Here is a 13,582-nt window from a genome sequence, read left to right on the forward strand (position 1 = left end):
GGAAAATGAGAATCTAAAAAAGAGTGCATGGATCAGGAATCCAAAATTAGTCACTGCTCCTTGATGCGTCCATTGTGCATTAATAAGCTATGTTCAAATGTAACATAGCCAAATCCTATGCAGTATTAGTGTGCCCATTCAAATCAATGGACTCAGGCATACCTGATGCTGCATATGATCAGACTGGTAAAGTTCACCTTTGGACATGTGCCAGACCTCTGGAAGAACATCTGCCATGTAGAGTGTGGAGCGGCTTTCAAAGAGATTGAGCCAGCACATGACTGGTCAAGTAGAGTGAACTGTTTCTCTTGACAACTTAGCAGAGTTTAAGTAGGACTTCATTGCTGTGCTTTTGAAAAGAATGCATTGGCTTTCATCTAATCAAAATCAGCAGTATAAACAACTTTAATGGCTGGTGAGTGACTTTATTACCAATTCCTTCTGCAAAGTAGCTTAATTCTGGCAAGCGTTTAGCTTTTAACCATAGGTGATGGCCACATAGTGCCTCATTATAGATGCAAGCAAGTTAAATGCATCACTTAAAGTCTGCTTACATGGGGCTGCTTTTTACAAGGCTTCTGGACAGGGATGGGTTGCTCATGAGACTAGAAGCAAGTTTTATGAGGCTGCTGATTTTTTAGTGCTTCAGAGTGGCGGTGTGCAGTGCAGAATAGTGTCAAAACAGCAAAGATCTTTTATAGCTCTAGGCTCACAACATCTCTGTGGGTGAGAAGATGATTCACGTGTGTATTGATTAAATGAAAAGAATGTGTGGCTTCAGCTATATCTAGAGTGAATTGTCAAATTTAATTAAGAATCTACAAAGGTGGGAAGGGAGTCATCCAAGCATTTGGTGCTTTGGCATCTTTAAACTAATTAAAATATTCTGACAGAAGGAACACTCTGTAAAAGTGACTTCCCAGGATCCCATGTTTCCTCTGCTCTTTTTGGCTCAATTTTCAAATTGCCACAAACTTCCAGAACCTGGCCTATTCCTTACTCTTGAGGGGAAGAGATATCCTCCTCCATACTCGTTTTTTATCAACCTCCCCACACAACATATACAAAAACCCAAGATTAGAGAAAAATCTAGAAAAAATGAGTCTAGATTCATGCTGAAGAATTTGCTGTCAAGTCCTTACATGAGAATGCCAGGTCAGTGGAAATCCTTGTAAGATATTTTTTTTTTGTATATAATTTTATTAAGTTTTCTGTTTTACAATTTAACATACTCATGTTACATTCTTAAGATATCAATGACTTCCCTTCTCTTTCCATGGTTCATTTTACATATCATAAATCCCTGCATATTTTACAAAAACTATACCATTCCATTGTTGCATCCATCAAAATTCATTTACACTGTTGAATTTATCAATGCTGCTAGAGTTTTCAGCTGTACACAATTATTTCCCATGTATTCAGTAAACGTTTTCCAATCTTCTTTAAACGTATGCTCTTCTTGTTCTCTTATTCTATATGTTAAGTCTGTGAGTTGTGCATATAGTGGTACCTCGGGCTACAGACGCTTCAGATTACAGACACTTCAGGTTACAGACTCCGCTAACCCGGAAGTAGTACCTTGGGTTAAGAACTTTGCTTCAGGATGAGAACAAAACGCACAGCGGCAGCAGGAGGCCCCATTAGCTAAAGTGGTACCTCAGGTTAAGAACAGTTTCAGGTTAAGAACGGACCTCCAGAACAAATTACGGTAAATTCTTAACCCGAGGTACCACTGTATTCTGTCAACTTAAGTTGCCATTCTTCTTTTGTTGGGACCTCGCTCATTTTCAGTTTTTGGGCTAACAAAGCACGGGCCGCAGTAGTAGCATACATAAATAACTTTTTTTTGACACCTGGGAATTTCAGTCTGAATTATCCCCAACAGAAAGGATTCTGGTTTTGTGGGGGAAGTACTTTCAAGTACTTTTTTCCAATTCATTATGGATCATTTCTCAATACTCTTTTACCCTTTTACAAGGCCACCACATATGAAAGAACGTTCCCCCCACCTCTTTGCATCACCTTGTAAAATAGTCTTCATGGGCACTCAGGATCAAATGGCTACTTACCCTTCTATCTCCTAGGGGTATCACTGGCTTTGGGGCAGGCTTCTTTGACCATTTTCAATCAATATAAGAGGAGGCATGAGTCACAGTGGGTAGATAATATTCTCAGCTGCACTTCAGGTCCAGACAGTTTTACCATCCTTTACCCTCTGTTGGCCTGACTTGCTCTGATATGCATAACTCGTTTTTGTAGGCCTCTTGTCCTGTCCACATTTGACAGAACTGACTTCTGTATTATACAGAGGTGGAAAAGAACACCAAGTATTTGTGCTTCTTTGCCCCGCTCACTTTCTCACGTCCCCTATTATATGGAAAGTGGGACTTGAAGATCTCATTCACTGTGAGAGCTCTAAGCTCCAGTAGTTATTTGGGGCTTGTGAATCTTATCAGAGGATAAATCCCTAAGTCCCACTGCTCATGTTATACCGCAAGGAGGGAAATTAGAAGTGTGAGTCATTCACAGTTTGTTTTTCTTTTCCTCGTCTCTATAATGGATATACTGCTCCTTAGTGTTCTGATTCTAACTCAAGGATAAGCTTTGCATTGCCCTGTTACTTTGTCGACTATAGAAAATGATAGTTGCTACTCAAACAGCTTCTCAAGAACACATAAGAGAAAGCCAAGTTCTTGGGAGCCATTGTGACACTGTAGACTTGAGATGACCAAATGGACTATAGATAGGATCTGAACTTAATTTTAAATGTCTGGTGCATGAAGCTTGTTCCCACGTCAGCTTTTGGATTTCACATGAGGCTCAGGGAACAGGAACAGATGCCACGAGGGTGAAAATGCCTTTATTCTGCTTGATTTGGGACCTACACTTCTAGAAACAAGAAAATAATGAAGAAGGATTATACATCATATGAATGTTGGTTTTCCATGGCCCTCTGGTTAAAATATACAATTTAATCTTCCATCAACAAGTGTGGTCAAATACACCCCAACAGCACTGAAAAAATAAACATTTGTGTCACTCTTTCACAACTCCATGTTCCAGGTAGGTCTCAGCCGTGCTGAGGTAAAAATTGCCATGAGGCGCACATACACCAATGTTTTTACTATTATGGCATTTGAGGTCAACTCTACCACATTCCTCAACAGTACTGAGGGAAAAAATGAACACATGGTACCCCACAGGTTTATAAAATGCCTTTACAAACCTGAATTGTTTAAACATTTTTTTCCAAAATTAGAACGTTCCTTGTGAACCTCCCCACCCATTAATTTGTACAAAACCTACTAATTCAGCTTTTGGTGGGGGAGGTCACTGAGACCCCAGTCAAATCTACAAATGTTTGTAAGTAGCCTGCACCCTCACTTCACAAGGTTGCCAGACTTAATGCCAACTTTCAATCAAAGAAGTTTTGAAAACACTTTTTGTGATTAAAACACTCTGAGGTCAGTTAGACCCCCCCCACATACCATTTGTGTAGCATTTTGTACATTATAGAGATCATACTGTAGTGGTTAGAGTGTTGGACTAGGATGTGGGAGACCAGGGATCAAATCCCCACTCAGCCATGAAGCTCTCTAGATGACCATGGGGCAGTCATTCTCTCTCAGCCTAACCTACTTCACAGGGTTGCTGAAACAAGAAGAAGAAGAAGAAGAGTTTGGATTTGATATCCCGCCTTATCACTACCCAAAGGAGTCTCAAAGCGGCTAACATTCTCCTTTCCCTTCCTCCCCCACAACAAATACTCTGTGAGGTGAGTGGGGCTGAGAGACTTCAAAGAAGTGTGACTGGCCCAAGGTCACCCAGCAGCTGCATGTGGAGGTGCAGAGACGCGAACATGGTTCCCCAGATTACGAGATTACCGCTCTTAACCACTACACCACACTGGGAGGGGGAGCCAGAACAGCCTGATTTTGGACGAATCTAGCCAGAACAGATATTTCTTCTTGGTACACAAATGTAGGGAATCAGCCCTTTAAAAATGACCATATAAACTAAGAACCATGAGAGAAACAGGTAAGGTCAATTTTCTTTCTATTTGATAAGATTTTATTGTTTACGTTAATAATGCAGAACATAACCAATTTCACCCTACCCCCGTCTATAAATGGCTGCAGATAATACAGTAAAACAGGAAGATGTGCAGAGCTTTACAAACTAAAGTTAACTGAAAATGAAGCTCATCTCCTTGGAATAGAAGGGTTAACCATATCAATGGTGTTTTTATTTATATATATTTGTTATAATTTCTATTGTATCAAAAGTCTGGAATGTATTACTGAAATCTATGGTCCCTCTTTGTCTCTGCTTCAATATTTTCCATCTGTTTTATGTGATGGTTTTCTTCTATGCTTGATTTTACATTTCAATATAAAATAAACAAACAAATAGGGGGAGAATTGTTTATGCCACTTTGAGCTCTTTGAGAGGAAAAGTGTGATGCAATGTAAAAATAAGTAAATAATGTAGTGAGGCATTGTTGACTCCAATGATTTATATGTAAAAGGAAGGTCTTACTGAAGGCCTTCCACCTATGCGATTGATTTATTACTTGAGCTACAGTTGTCCTGATACTGGGTTGGTACAATCAGTATTTCAACTGAGCACAGTCTGTTTTGCTATTAATAGAGGCTTTACTTTATAGAGGGAGAATATTCAGTATTTAATACGTTTGTTACTACTATGCGGAAGCAGAGCCCACACATTCTAGAGAGATAAATTTAATGGAGGAATTAAACTTCTCTCATTAAAGCATAGTCAAATGAACTGACTCTTTAAGGCAGATTTTGTAAAAACAATAGTAAAAATTGCTATTATAACTTATGCTGGCAGTCCTCATGACAGCTTGCTTGTTTAATAAGTATGTCATATTGTAGTGCTCACATCAATTATCCATATAAAAGGCTTTTCTGCTGCAAATGTAGAAAGACTTTCTTTGAGAGTTTCTAAAGCTGTTAGCTCTTGATGTCAAGAACACTGTTTTCCTTCTGAATGAATGGCTGCTAGAATACTGTTAGTGTTAATGGAGCACAAATGATAATCAGTGGGACACTGTATCCTGCTTTCTAATATCCAAACTAATCCTATTGCAGACTCACAGACCAATCCTAACTGTAAAAAGCTGGGGTCAATTCCACTGTCATAAGGCATGCTGGTGTAAGTTACCCCATTCCAAACTCTGTTCAGGCAGAATTTGACTTACCACACTGGTGAGATGTCTGTGGAGAGCAACGGCCTCTGTTTCCCCACCAACACTGTCTCAATTTGCGTGTCTACCTGCCTGAATGTGTGTACGAGTCTGCCAGCCTGAGTGAATGTCTGAGCATGTAATGAGCATGTAGTGTGCAAGTGTCAGGCAGCAGAGGAAACAACTCCCACAGCAGGTTGCTGGGAACGGATAAGACAAGGAAAAGTTCTTACCCACCTGCTTTTTTATTCAATATTTACAGAGAGAGGCTTGAGGTGCAGCCTCTTGGAATAATAGTGTTGTCCCGAGTGACTCTCCACCCACTTTTTCTCCCGCCTCCCCATTTGTCATCATCTCCCTTATGGGTGGCACTGAGGGCCCTTTGCTTCTGAGCCCTTTGCTCTCCTACTTTCAAGGCTCACCAGGTTCTGGGGGTGGGGTCTGGAATGCTTTCTAAAGACACTGTGTCCGTCAACTGTTGCCCTCCTGGTGCTTCCTCCTCCTCCTCCTCCTCTCCCGTTATTTCCCAGCTTTTCCACTCATCTGCCTCTGAGCTGTGACCTCCCTCAAACCCCTGTTGTAATTCTGAACTGAGAGGGTCAGGTTGGGGAGGCGGTCTCCACCATTCCTTCTCTGCCCAGCAAGTGACTGTGTGGGCCATGCACACTTCAGCAATTCATACTTTGGCTGGCTGTCAGTGCAGATCTTGAGCCAAAAGTGGTTAGCCACCCCAGCTGCACAGCAATATAAATACATAGGACAGGCGGCATAGGTGTCCTGCTATAGCAGCCATAAACTCATCATGTCCTTCCTATGTATTTATATCATGTTACTGGTTTATAGAAAGTCTTTTCTTTCTTTTTTTTACAGAATTTTGCCAAATATATGGTTAGGAAGTTGCCCTCGTCAAGTGGAGCATGTGACCGTAAAGCTAAAACGAGAGTTGGGCATTACAGCTGTAATGAACTTCCAGACTGAATGGGACGTTGTTCAGAATTCCTGGGGATGTAATCGCTATCCTGAACCTATGAGTCCCGAAGTTCTCATGAAGCTGTATAAAGAAGAAGGCCTTGCTTATGTCTGGATGCCAACACCAGACATGAGTACTGAAGGTAATATTCACATTCTGCCATGAGTTAGAATAACTTGAAGAAGAAAAACATTCAGGAAAAGATATGCATTGTGTGAAAGGTTAGCATCAGCTTTCACACGGCTTCACAAATTACTTGCTGTTATCTTCCAGGCAATTTGCTGCCATGGCACACCATATGCCCAGAGATAGAGATCAGAGTGTTCTATGGATTTAGCAAGCAGCTCTCATATATAAAAAACTTGTTTAAATTGTGCTTGCTCTTAACTGCATTGAGCAATCTTGAAATACGCTGAATACGCTTGATGTTCAACAGTACCTGAAAGAAAGCTCTATCCTTATTACTGAGATTAATAATATGATGATGATGATAATGAAGATAAGCAATCATATATACCTGTCAGGGACTCAGCGGGAGCGCAGGGAGGAGAGGAGATGGAAAGCGAGGGGGAGCAATCCGAGGGCAGCGTAGGAGAATATGACAGCAGCCCGATAGATTCCATGAGCCTCTCCAGCGAATCGGAAGATTCACAGAAGGGGGCGCCGATGGGCAGGGCAAGGGGCGACCCAAGGGGGACACCCCAGAAGCAAGGGGCCAGCGGGGACTCCCAGAGCAGCAGTTGCAAATCAGGACCAGCTTCCCCACCAGAGCGTAGTGGGGGGGAGGAGTCCCAGGTGTCAGAGCCCACATATGCACCACCAGCGAGAGAAGATGAGTCAGGGTGGACCACGCCTCCATCGGAGAGCGAGTTAACGGTTAAGAGGAAAATTGCAGGCTGGGCGCGCGCGCCAAGTTCAAAGGTACAGGCGAGCGGCACAGAAGGTAGCCCGGATAGGGAACCAGGTCCTAAAGCCCGCCGGAAGGAGGGGCAAGAATCGTCAGGGTCAGCGTCAGAGGAGTCCAGGAAGGATGAGACCCTAGCGGGCAGGAGGGCCCAGAGGAGAAAGGAATTTAGGAAGAGGTGGAGCAAAGCGAGAGTCTTAAACTGGTGTGGAGGGGGAGGAGACTCAGACAGGACTTCGCCGGTCTAAGGTCGGGACGTAGAGCTGCACGCTGCGGCTTTGAAATGGAGACTGAATCTCAATAAAGACTTTTGTACATAACTACAGCCTAGCGTTGGTCCTCTGTGAGCTGGGACCTGGAGGCAGCTCTGACAATACCCAATAAATTAAAAGTTGCTTTTATCAGTAGTACTCAAAATATACAGGGATTTATTTCATAATCTGAAGTTTTCCCACATATATAAACAAGTACACCATCACGATTGATCTCAAAGGTAGCAGACACTTTCCCCCATCTAGGGATGTGGAAGGGGAAAGTATTCATTTCACATTTAATGCAAATCTATCTAATCTGAAGCAAAACAGAGCCACCCTTCAAAATTTATACTTCTCTGAATTTTGCAATAAAGTTTTCCAGCCAAGTAATGTGTACAAGAATGTATATATTAGAGTAATATATCAGTGGAAAATAATATTCCAAAATGCATTATATTAGGGGAAATTGCTTTGCAAAAATGCATGCAAAAATGTGTATATTAGGAGAAAGTCACACTACAATGCTGGTGAGTTTTCAGGAGGATTTCTTTTTTTAAAAAAAGTTTGCAAGTTGATGCAGGAATGTGGAAACCTGAACTTAAAATTAGAAAAATAAGTATCAGAGAAACTGAAATGGAAATATTCACCCATCCCTACTCGCATCAAATACCATATTTTTCTCTCTATAACACTCACATTTTTTCTCCTAAAAAGGAAGGGGAAATGTCTGTGCGTGTTATTGAGCGAATGTGTGGTCTCTGGAGCCGACTGGCCCGAGTGCAGGGGCAAAAATCAGGCAAAAATCAGATCGCGCGTCACGGAGGAGGGAAGGCTGCAGAGAGCAGGCCGATGCTTTACTGCATTCTGCCTCAGGGTCTTACTGCCCACCCTCTCCTGTTTTCGGTTGCTGTGTTTGCTCAAACGCAACAAAGAGCAGGGAAATCCCCTGCTCTCCTGGCAGCATGAAGCACAAAATGATAAATCCACTGTTTCATTCAGAATTTTTTTTTTCTTGTTTTCCTCCTCTAAAAACTATGTGCGTGTTATGGTCAGGTGCGTGTTATAGAGCGAAAAATACGGTATTACCCTTAGCCCCAGGAACTAGATGTGCCAAAAAAGTCAAAGAATCACATTTGATATTGGTCACTCAGAGTGTCTTTAATGCATCGGAAGTATCCTGCTCCCCACAAAAGTTCATGTCACAAAAATCTGGTGCTTCTGATGCAACGCACTAGATCGCTACCCCTCATGAATTTCAAATTACTTTGTGATGAAGACAATTACACTTTTGTTTTTAATGTTCCAGGAATAGCTTCTAGGCAAAATCAATATACTTCCATAATGGTCTTCATGTTTGTTTTGTTCCAAGTCACAGTGTTTGAACATTTTTCTATTTATTTACTACCTATTACAATATTTGTGCCCTTTTGAACCAAAAGGACTTGCAAAGTCCCTGCCTAGCGATGAAAGATGAAAAAAATACACAATGAAAACAGTAACTACAACTACAACTTAATAACAAGAATTAATAAAATTAAATTAGCCAGCAGTAAGCAAAAGAACAAGAGCCAACAAAAGAAAGAAACCTAGCAGGAGGATCACTTCAAATTCAAAGTGCCCCAAACTTGCTCTGAAAAAGGCCAGCTCTTATCTGGAGATTAAAACTGCATGAAGACCACCTAAAGCCAATTTAAAGTATCCGCGGCCCCCAAAAAAGAATCATGGGAACTGTAGAGTACCTCTCAGATCTACAATTTCCAGCACCCTTAACAAAATACCATGTTGGAGATCATAGTTGGGATGTAAGGCAATTTTTAATATTTATTGTTAACCTGAGTGCTTGGGATAGCTGAAGTGCACAGGGTAGTAGTCACTCTTGTACTAGAAGCAAGGAGGCAAAAATGAATGAAGAGTCATCAACCCTAATCCCACCCACCCACCCTCATCCCTCCACTTCAGGTAAAAGCCACCTAGAGTGGGTGGTGGCCTTTATGAAATGACTTCAATGTATTAAGTCTGGTTATTGCCATTTTGTTTTTAGTATGTGCAGTTTTCATATGTTCTTGAGTTACAATCACAACACAAAGTAGTCCATTATTACCTCTTGTGAACACATTATTTTCCCAATTCAAAAGGAACAGTTTGGTCTTCTCCACATCATTAGAATCAACCTCCAGGCAGTTGCCAAAAGGCAGTGTCAAGTTACGCTGGACATTTCAAGGAGTGGGTACTATAAAGGTTTTTTGCCCTCTTCCTTACTTTACATTTTTCTTCCCATTTTCTCGTTGGCAGAGGGAATTAGATTTCTCCATCCTTATTAGTTGGGCTGAATCTTTTAAAGGATCACCCTGGAAAACAGGACAAAGGGAATGAGAAAATCTCTCTACTTATAGCCTTCTTAGAAGACCGTTGCATTATATGTTAAGTGGAAGTATGGAAAACAAGGAAGTATTTGATTATGGAGCAGCATTGGCAAAATATGGGGGCAAAATACAGAAGGGCAGTTGCTGGATGCTTGTTCCTGCACACAGTGACCTATCATTTCCCACAGCAGTACAGCTGCATACCAAAACCTGTTTGTGTAGGCAAAACATTGCCTCTGCATTGGGGTGAACACACTCATTATATATAATCAGTTTTTGAGGTCTCTGTTTCTCTTTCTTTACCTGTGTCTTTTGTCCGACTTGGACTTTACTTTTAGCCCTTCATGCCCTGTGTTTTCTTATACATATAATTGTACTCAGGAAGGCTATACTGTACCTCAGAATAAGGTTGGCTACAACTCATGGTTAGCAAAGAGAAAGCTTACCCACAAACTCAGGTTTAGACGACACACTCAACTAAACCTTTAAGGGTCACTAGTGTCAGTAGCATTAAGCAACTTATGTGAACTGTGGTCAGAGTCCTAGATAGGGATCAGACTGAGGACACACAGGCTGAAGAACTCCTGATCAATTGCTGTTTCTGCTAGTCTCTGACCTCTCACTGTAAAGCAGTTATTTTATTACAGTTCACAAAGGTAAAAGAGCAATCATGTTTCACCAGTGAAAATCCTCACAAGCTAAATATGACCATACCTAGAACTAAGGCACAACACAAACCGCTACCAGTGTTTCTAACTTGTGAGTGTGGGGTTGTCATGCATTTGACAGTTGTCCTGTTTCTAATTCTAGGTAGAGTCCAAATGTTGCCTCAGGCTGTCTGTCTTCTCCACGGGCTACTGGAGAACGGGCACAATGTCTATGTTCATTGCAATGCAGGCGTTGGCAGGTCCACAGCTGCAGTCTGCGGCTGGTTAAAATATGTGCTAGGATGGAACTTGAGGAAAGTGCAGTATTTTGTGGCCTCCAGGAGAGCAGCTGTCTACATCGATGAAGAAGCTCTGGTGCGTGCCGAGGAGGATTTCTTTCAGAAATTTGGACCTCTTCGCTCCTCATGCAAGCCTTAGCAAGAAAAAGAGAACGTCGCTAGAAGTGTTGCCAAACCCAAGCATTTGAGGAATTGTGAAACTGGCTCCAAAAACAGGATCACTGCCTGAGGAAACGGTGGGATGATGGTGATAACGGTGAAGAAGTCTTCTGAGTCTTATCTTTCATCTGTTGCTTTTTTTCTCTCTCTGAAACAATTAAGCAAAATGGCTTTGATTCAGCTGAATGTGTGTGCAGCAGTCAGGGCTATGATTGTGCAGCTTTGTTGGAAAAGGTGTAATCACATTGATTAGCTGCTTGGCACATTGATTAGCTGTTTGGGGAGGGGAAGCCGCTGGAATTAAATCCATCTTTCCTCCTTTCCTCCACAAACACCACTGTAGATTTTGTAACAGGACTCCACATACAGAGCCCTGGCAGCTGGACCAATAGAGGAGCTGCAAGTTTAGAACTTGATTGTGCATTTATTTACATCATCCGGCTAAAGATAAGCATGTATGTCCCTTAGCTGGATCAGGGCAAAATTCCTCTAAACGTCCTAGCTAATTGGATACCCATACATAAGATTCTTATACAATATCAGGCATGGGTGAATGATGCAAAGAATTAAAAGAGAAACACTTGGGATAGAAAGAAGTCAGAATGGATCAGAACACAAGCTGTTACAAACTAAAAAATCATTTCCCCCACACTTGGGCAATTTGGATTATTTGGTCATATCAAAGGGAGCCTTTAGCACAGTCTTTGGCAAATAGAAGTTGTAGTGAAATAAAATTTTAAAGAAAAATAAAAAGCGGGGGTATTACTCTTGTCTGCATTGGCATATTTGTTTCTAACGTACGGGCAAACCTTTATCTTATGATGTGTATAATGTTTTTAGATTTTAACTGATTTTTAACAGCAATATATTTATATGATCTGAAGAAAAACCAGAGGATAGAGAAGCCAGGAATATTGTTGGAAATGATTTCTTAAGGTCCTCAGGAATGCCTCCTTTATATCTTTATTTGATCATTTGCATTTATGTTTGGATTATTATCTTGTATTTTTGTGTATTAAGCATGTATAATGTGGTTTATCAGTAATTAAGTAAAAAGTAAAATAAATAAAAAATAATCTTTTAAAGCTTAAGTTCTAATCCGCTTAGTATATTTCAAATCCTGCATATGCAGGATCCCACCCCTCACACTCACTATTCTCTTATAGGGCTAGTCTGCATGGCAAAACAGTTTTCTGATGATGACATTTGCTGGTTTGGAACAACAGTGGCTATGGCTCTTCGTGTGTGAGGTCAGTAATGGGTGTGGAGAGCTTAATCAGAGAAAGGAAAGGGATGAGATTGAAAGAAAGAAAAATACAAGGAAATTATAGGGAAAGACAGAAAAGTAAAAGAGAAAAGAAAGTGGATCACTGCAGGCTCCTAAAATTGACTGTTGCATCTGGCAGTATTGAGCCACACTTACACCTCCACCAAAAGCCATATAAAATGATATGTGGCACAGTGGCAAGCTTATCTATAGCATCCTACTTTGCTTTTCTTTGTTTCTAAACATATCTTCCGGTGCACCCTATGCATCCAATAAAAATGTAAGTTATGTAACTTTTGTATATTTATTTTTGTTTTACGACAGCTTGGAAAAGCTAACACCTAATTCTCTTGACTCAAGTTCCATCTGAATCTAATGCCAACATTGTTTTCACTAGGAGTTGGTGAATTTCCTATGTTCCATTGTGAAATTATTTTATGGCATGACTCTCCCCTGTGTTCTGTTCTGCCATTCCGTTCTTCTACATTTCCATCTAGATTTTCTGTCTTTCACTTCAAAAACTGGTTTGTTGCAACATTCTGTTCCTTTCTTTTGTGTGTGTGCCCTTTTCAGTTCGTCTTGTACACAAGTAACAGAATACATTGAAATACCAGGATTTTCCGCCAGCATCCATCGCTAACATGCACACTGGTTAACGGAAAAGTCCCATCCCAGCATTCTTTGTTCCCCATTTATTTAAAGGCAGAGACCTTGTTGTTGATAAGCCATGCTCTCAGTCTCAGCACACCTATCACCAACATGGTTATAACCACACTGGGCTGTTATTACCTTTGCTTTCATTACTGAACAATACTGAGCCTTCATTACAAGACTGTTGTAAGTTGCTCTGTCTCAGCTTTTTCTTCCAGTGTTGATAGAATTTAAGCATTGTAGTCACCTTCAAAAGCAAACTATTGCATTGCTCTGCCAGTATTTACTTTTCATTCCCATTCTCTTGCATGTAAGGAAAGGAGTGAAATTTGTTTTAATTATTTTATTTTGTGTGCTGCTCTGATGTTTTATTTCTATTTTTAGTTTTGTGCCAACATGTCATTAAATAATTGAAACTGCACTATTACTGCTGGTAAATAAAACTTGTGCTTTTTGCATGCTATGCAGCCTAGATTGATGCATTTGTTCTCCTCATCACCCTGTTGGATTTTAATGATTTATCATACCATTGTTTTCAGTATATTTAAAGTTCCTTCTGTATGGTCATTTGCCTTCTGTATGCTATTTCAGCCCAGTTTAGAGCTAATTCATGCCATGTGTATTTTCCAAACAGGTAACACACTCACAATGATAGACAAATATACTTCATTATTTTTGTGGAGTTGGCATCAGCCCATATTCCCTATCTATTCACAGTTTGGCTCATGTTTGCTGTTTGTTAGGCCAGCACGCACACAAAAAACTCATCTTGGAGAGACCACAGAACAGAATTTCATTTTGTGACAGTGCCCTTTGATGCAGCAGATTCCCCCGTCATTTGCTTAGTACAAAGATG

The 13,582-nt window shown here is 40.8% G+C and overlaps 1 protein-coding gene across 1 annotated transcript in view; it reads left to right on the plus strand.

The window, feature by feature from the left end:
• Positions 1-12,340, plus strand: part of EPM2A (EPM2A glucan phosphatase, laforin) — a 33,388-nt gene extending 21,048 nt beyond the window's left edge. Inside the window, exons 3-4 of the mRNA XM_079970889.1 lie at positions 6,083-6,324; positions 10,514-12,340. Of these exons, the coding sequence (XP_079827015.1) occupies positions 6,083-6,324; positions 10,514-10,788 (517 nt within the window). The 3' untranslated portion in view covers positions 10,789-12,340. The remainder of the gene's footprint in view (positions 1-6,082; positions 6,325-10,513) is intronic.
• Positions 12,341-13,582: the final 1,242 nt, after the last annotated feature.

The sequence above is a fragment of the Podarcis cretensis genome, assembly GCF_951804945.1.
Source record: "Podarcis cretensis genome assembly, chromosome: 3".
Lineage (NCBI taxonomy): Eukaryota > Metazoa > Chordata > Lepidosauria > Squamata > Lacertidae > Podarcis > Podarcis cretensis.